This window comes from Chiloscyllium plagiosum, chromosome 37 (assembly GCF_004010195.1).
Source record: "Chiloscyllium plagiosum isolate BGI_BamShark_2017 chromosome 37, ASM401019v2, whole genome shotgun sequence".
NCBI lineage: Eukaryota > Metazoa > Chordata > Chondrichthyes > Orectolobiformes > Hemiscylliidae > Chiloscyllium > Chiloscyllium plagiosum.
In genome coordinates, this window is record NC_057746.1 from 24,450,840 (window position 1) to 24,457,190 (window position 6,351).

At 49.3% G+C, this 6,351-nt stretch overlaps 1 protein-coding gene across 1 annotated transcript in view; it reads left to right on the plus strand.

The window, feature by feature from the left end:
* LOC122541388 (metal-response element-binding transcription factor 2-like) overlaps positions 1-6,335 on the plus strand; it is a 9,976-nt gene extending 3,641 nt beyond the window's left edge. The window contains exons 2-3 of the mRNA XM_043678118.1: positions 297-392; positions 5,291-6,335. Of these exons, the coding sequence (XP_043534053.1) occupies positions 310-392; positions 5,291-5,675 (468 nt within the window). The 5' untranslated portion in view covers positions 297-309 and the 3' untranslated portion in view covers positions 5,676-6,335. The remainder of the gene's footprint in view (positions 1-296; positions 393-5,290) is intronic.
* Positions 6,336-6,351: the final 16 nt, after the last annotated feature.

A 6,351-nucleotide genomic window follows, 5' to 3' on the forward strand; every position in this document is an offset into this window, starting at 1 on the left:
CTTCTCTCTCTCTATCTGCAGAGTTCCCCTCTCTCTCCCTGCAGAGCTCTCCTCCCTCTTTTCTCTGTATAGTTCACCTCTCTCTCTCTCTCTCTCTCTGCCCCGCTTCTCTCTCTCTGCCCCGCTTCTCTCTCTCTCTCCCGCTTCTCTCTCTCTCCCCGCTTCTCTCTCTCTCCCCGCTTCTCTCTCTCTCCCCGCTTCTATCTCTCTCCCTGTTCTCTCTCTCTCTCCCTGTTCTCTCTCTCTCTTCTCTCTCTCTCTCCCCCCCCTCCTCTCTCTCTCTTTTCCCTCGGTAGGACGCCTCCAAAGATGATGTATGCATCGATCCAGCCGTCCTCGAATGCAGTACGCAATCTGGAGTCCTCGTCCTCGTCCTCCTCCTTCGAGTATGGGTAAGAGACCCTCAATGATGTTCCACACAACCCCATCACCACCACCACAACCCCCCCTTCCCTCCCCCTAGAGCAGCTCAAGTCAGGAGCCATTCACCAGGCAAAGAGCCATTCAAACCTGGAAGGAGACTAGTGAAGGAAGCCATTCAGCCCAACACAGGTAGCCTTGGATTATTCCCCCATGTCCATCAATCTCACCCTGTGTCAGCATCCTCCCATGCTTCAAACGTTAACCAATTTAATCTCAAAAACATCAGTAATGTCCGTCAATAACTTCTGCCTCAACTCTCCCCAGGCCAAGTGTTCCACATTATTTCTACCTGTGTAGCATCATGGGAGTCACCGGCTGTAACTCTCCTGTATATATTAAGTAAGCACACACTGTATTAAAGTGTGCCTGCATATAGTTTATATCTCACACTGAATGTCACAGGGATGGAGCATACAGTATGTTGCAAAGTTGTAAAACTCCTGTGCATGTTTAAGACAGCGGGTCTATATATAAACACATGCAACCCAACTGTGTATTTATCTAAACACACTTTTTGTACCAAGGGTGTGTGCATGTAAACATTTTAGAACATGCTTTGTTACAGAGTTATATCACCCATTGTGTGATTAAAGGGCATATCACTCATGTAGCTGTTACATAATATGCTGTTACATGATATAACCCAAACATACAAAATAGAAACAGTAGTAGATTATTCAGCCTGTTGAGCTTACTCTCCCAATCAACAAGATCGTGGCTGACTTGTTTGTGTTTTGAATTCCATGTTCCCATCTACTCTCGATTAATCTTTGCCGCCACCCCCCCCCCCCGCCTAAGAATCTATCTATCTCCGTCCTCAAAAATAGTCAATGACACCCCCCCCCCCCCCATCAATTCCTCCACCTGAGGCAGTATTCCAAAGTCTCTTGAGAGAAAAAAGAATTCTCTTCCCCCTTGTCCTGAAAATGTGATCCCTAATTTGAAAACAGGTGCTCCGTAGTTCCGGAGTATCCCACAAGAGGGAGACATCCTTTCTACACCCATCTTCTCGAGATCATTCAGAATCTTCAATCAAGTCACCCTTCAATGTTCTAAACTCCAGTGTAAATAGGTCCAGTCTGTCCAACCTGCTCTGGTCTCCTTCCTATTGGAAGGATGTTGTGAAACTTGAAAGGGTTCAGAAAATATATTGCCAGGGTTGGAGGATTTGAGCCATAGGGAGAGGCTGAATAGGCTGGGGCTGTTTTCCCTGGAGCGTCGGAGGCTGAGGGGGTGACCTTATAGAGGTTTATAAAATTATGAGGGGCATGGATAGGATAAATAGGCAAAGTCTTTTCCCTGGGGTGGGGGAGTCCAGAACTAGAGGACATAGGTTTAGGGTGAGAGGGGAAAGGTATAAAAGGGACCTAAGGGGCAACTTTTTCGCACAGAGGGTGGTACGTGTATGGAATGAGCTGCCAGAGGAAGTGGTGGAGGCTGGTACAATTGCAACATTTAAAAGGCATGTGGATGGGTATATAAGGATCTGGAAACAATCATTATCAAGGAAGAGGTAATGTTGGCCGAACTAATGAAACTAAGGGTAGACAAGTCTCCTGACCCTGATGGAATGTATCCCAGAGTTCTGAACAAGATGACGGGAGAAATAGCAAATGCACTTGTGGTCATTTTCCAAAATTCACTGGTCACTGAGGCAGTTCTAGCAGATTGGAAAACAGCAAATGTGACGCCACTGTTTACAAAAGGAGGTAGACAAAAAATAGGGGATTACAGACCAGTTAGATTAACTTCTATAGTGGGGAAAATGCTTGAGTTGATTATCAAGGATGAAATAATAAGGCATCTAGATAGAAATTGTCTTGTTGGGCAGATGCAGCATGGGTTCATTGAGGGGCAGGTCATTTTTAACTAATCTACTGGAATTCTATGAAGACATTATGTGCACAGTGGACGATGAGGACCCAGTAGATGTGGTGTATCTAGATTTTCAAAAGGCATTTAACAAAGTGGCTCAGTGGTTAGTACTGCTGCCTCACAGCACCAGGGACCCGGGTTTGATTCCAGTCTCGGGTGACTATCTGTGTGGAATTTGCATATTCTCACCCTGTCTGCATGGGTTTCCTCCGGGTTCTCCAGTTTCCTCCCACAGTCCAAAGATGTGCAGGTTAGGTGAATTGGTCATGCTAAATTACCCATAGAGTTAGGTGCGTTAGTTAGGAGGAATGGATCTGGGTGGGTTGCTCTTCGGAGGGTCAGTGTGGACTGGTTGGGCCGAAGGGCCTGTTTCCACACTGTAGGAAATCTAATCTAATCTAATCTGAAATAGGAAGGGTTTAGAGGGATATGGGCCGGGTGCTGGAAGGTGGGACTAGATCGGGTTGGGGTATCTGGTCGGCATGGACAAGTTGGACCGAAGGGTCTGTTTCCATGCTGTACATCTCTATGACTCTATCAGCTCTATGACTCAACACAACCGACAAATTTCAGCTGTCAATCCAGTAAACCATCCTCACAACCACCTCCAATTCTGGTATAATCCAGTCAAGTAATGCTTCCTATATGGTGTAACTTTCCTGCATATGATGTATGATGTACACTTTGACTTGCAAGGTGTAACCCTTCATGAAGGAAAACTTTAATGATAGCTTTTCAGGACAGATACAAGGGGCCCATATTTCGAGGGGAAATGCCAATTTGTCCTGCACAGGAGGTGGGTGCCAGGTGGCAAGTTGACCCCAATTGGTTGAGGTGTTGCCTTGTGAACTGACCCGAGGGGAAATTGTCCCCCAAGCTGGTGTTCAGTTGAAAGTGGCGCAATTCGTTGACGCGTTAAATTTGCTGACACCATCGTTTTAATTTAAAGCAAAAGCTTTGTGAATAACTGTTGCCTTGGTGCACTCGCCGGGGCAACATCTCAACCAATCAAAGTCCACTTGCCAACCAACCAGTACTCGTTTCCCATTCCGTATAAACGGTTTCCTTGGAAACTTGGTATTCTTGTGATTCTCTCCTGTTGAGTTCATGATTAAAAAAAAATCTCAGCTTACCATATCTGCATATCTTATACCACACTGTTACATTAAGGACACGTTAAGCAGTAACATTCCATCTGCTATATAGATGTGTGTATATCTCATCATGGGATATGGACATTGGTGTGATGTTCCTAGTTGTCTTTGACCTAGGCTTTAACAAGGTCAGCTCACAGTTGACCTGTGGGTCTGAAGTCGCAAACAATTAATAGAAGCCCTACAGTGTGGGCACCGACCCTCCAAAGAACATCCCATATTGACTTGCCCCCTTTGCCCTATCCCTGTAACCCTGCATTTCTCATGGCTAACCTACCTGGCCTGCACAGCCCTGGACACTGTGGGTAATTTCCAATGGTCAGTCCACCTAACCTGCATATCTGTGGGCTGTGGGAGGAAACCGGAGCACCCGGAGGAAACCCACACAGACACAGGGGCAATGTGCTAACTCCACACAGACAATTGCATGAGAGTTGGATGGAACCTGGTGCCCTGGTGCTGTGAGGCAGCAGTGCTAACCACTGTAGACTTCCTTCCCTGAATGACATGAGCAAACTAGATAGATTTTTGCAACAGCCAGTGCTTGTTTCAGGGTCACCATCACTCAACTAGTTTTTACTATTTGAAATTTTATTGATATTTCATTGTAGATCCACCACCATTAGCTATGATTTGGTAGGATTTGAACTGATAATTTTCCTCATGAAGCTTAGGTCTTTGGATTACGAGTCTTGTGACATTACCATGTAGTCATCTCCTCCTCCAGCAGGGGGCATTGACGGGCTGTCTCTATGCTGATAGACTCACCCTCACCCTCGTCCCCCATTCCCCAGGGTATTACCCGAGCTGGAGAGTTTGAATGCCTGGATAGACTGGGAGCAGAGGAGCCTGAAGGGGGGTGGAATTTAAATAGTCATAGAGAGGTACAGCATGGAAACAGACCCTTTGGTCCAACTCATCCATGCTAACCAGATATCTGAACCTAATCTCGTCCCATTTGCCAGCACTTGGCCCATATCCCACTAAACCCTTCCTATTCATGTACCCATCCAACTGCTTTTAAAATGCTGTAATTGTGCCAGCCTCCACCACTTCCTCTGGCAACTCATTCCATACACGTACCACCTTCTGCGGGAAAAAGTTGCCCCTTAGGTCCCTTTCATATCTTCTCCCCCTCACCCTAAACCAATGCCCTCTAGTTCTGTCCTCCCTCACCCCAGGGAAAAGCCCTTATCTATTTATCCTACCCACGCCCCTCATGATTTTATGAACCTCTATAAAGGTCACCCCTCAGCCTCTGACGCTCCAGGGAAAACAACCCCAGCCCGTTCAGCCTCTCCCCATAGCTCAAACCCTCCAACCCTGGCAACATCCTTGTAAATCTTTTCTGGACCCTTTCAAGGTTAATGTGCAAAGATTGAGGGGCCCGTGCAGGAAGGAGCATTTCCCCTTCCTATGTTTGCCCAACTAGTTTGCTCCTGTCCTTCTGGGGAGGAGGTCTGCCACCTTGACCCAGCCTGGCCCACATGTAGTGGCTCAGGGGTTAGCACTGCTGCCTCAGAGCGCTAGGGTTCAGTTCCACCCTCAGGGTGGGGTTTGCACGTTTTCAGGCAAGCGGCAGGAGGTTTAGGGTGGGGGGTTGGGGGCGGGGGGGAGGGGATGAGGAAAATGTTCACCACAATGAGATGGGAGAATGAGAGCAGAAACCCTCAAGACACTGAAGAAGAATTTAGGCGTCCACTTGCAAATGGACAGTGCCATGGGGCACGTGGGATTGGGATAGTTAGGAGCTTGTTTTTTTTGGCTGGGCTGGGCCTACCTGTTAGGCTTCTGTGACGCTGTGACCTTGTGTCGCCTCCCCCCTCCCCTCCCCCCAGTGAGAATTCGGGCACTCAGGCAAAGGCTGTCGGCATTGGCCACCGGCTGTTGGACTGTGAGGAGGGGACAGACGAGAGGTCTGGAGACGCCGCTGAGACGGAGCAGGAGGATGAGGGGGAAGAGGAGGAGGAAGAGGATGAGGAGGAGGAGGAGGAAGAGGAAGAGGAGGAGGATGGCTCGGACATCCCGATGGAGGCCCGCTCGCAATGCGACTCCAGCGATGACGACCTGCCACTCTCCTACCTGCGCTCGTCGGTCAACAGCTACTTCGGGGCGATGGGCAGACTGGCACGGGGGGAGACTGTGCGGATCCTGGCCCGCCGGCTCACCCTGGACAACAAAGTGCAGTACCTGGTGGAGTGGGGTGGCCCCTCCATATTTTAGCTCCCCCCTCCCCGGAGAGTCGCACCTGAGGGGGAGGGGGCGCAGTGAGGAAGGGGTTGTGTTGGGGGGGGGGGGTGGTTTGCGGGTCCGAGGAACCAACTGCCAAACCTTGAAACAGCTTTCCCCGAACCAGGCATCCATTCGGCATCAGGAGCGCGGTTTTTAAACTGCACGCATTTTGTTTTTGTAATTTTTTTTCTCAGTTCTTCGGGCCTTATTCCGTTAGCCTTTCCGCTCAGGCTTTTATGGTATGCACCCCCCCCCACCCCCACCCAAACGCAAGTGTGAGTGCTAATGGAGGTGCCACGGGGACTGTCACTGAGAGATTTTAATATCACAAGAGCCCTCTTGAGTAAAGGCAAGCGAGACTGATGGTGCAGGGAGTCTGAGAGACGAGAGGGATGTAGGTTGTGCTGGGCCCAGAGTCTCTGAGAGAAATGGACAGAAAGGTGCAGTGGGACTGTGTCGGGGATCTTGGGTCAAGTGTATGAAACTGTGCAAGCGATACTGGGGAACTGTGTGTGCATTGGACACTGGGGGATGTGTATGGGACTGTGTGGGGGACACTGGGGACTGTGTATGGGACTCTGCGGGACACTGGGGACTGTGTATGGGACTCTGCGGGACACTGGGGACTGTGTATGGGACTGTGTGGGGGACACTGGGGGTTGTGTAT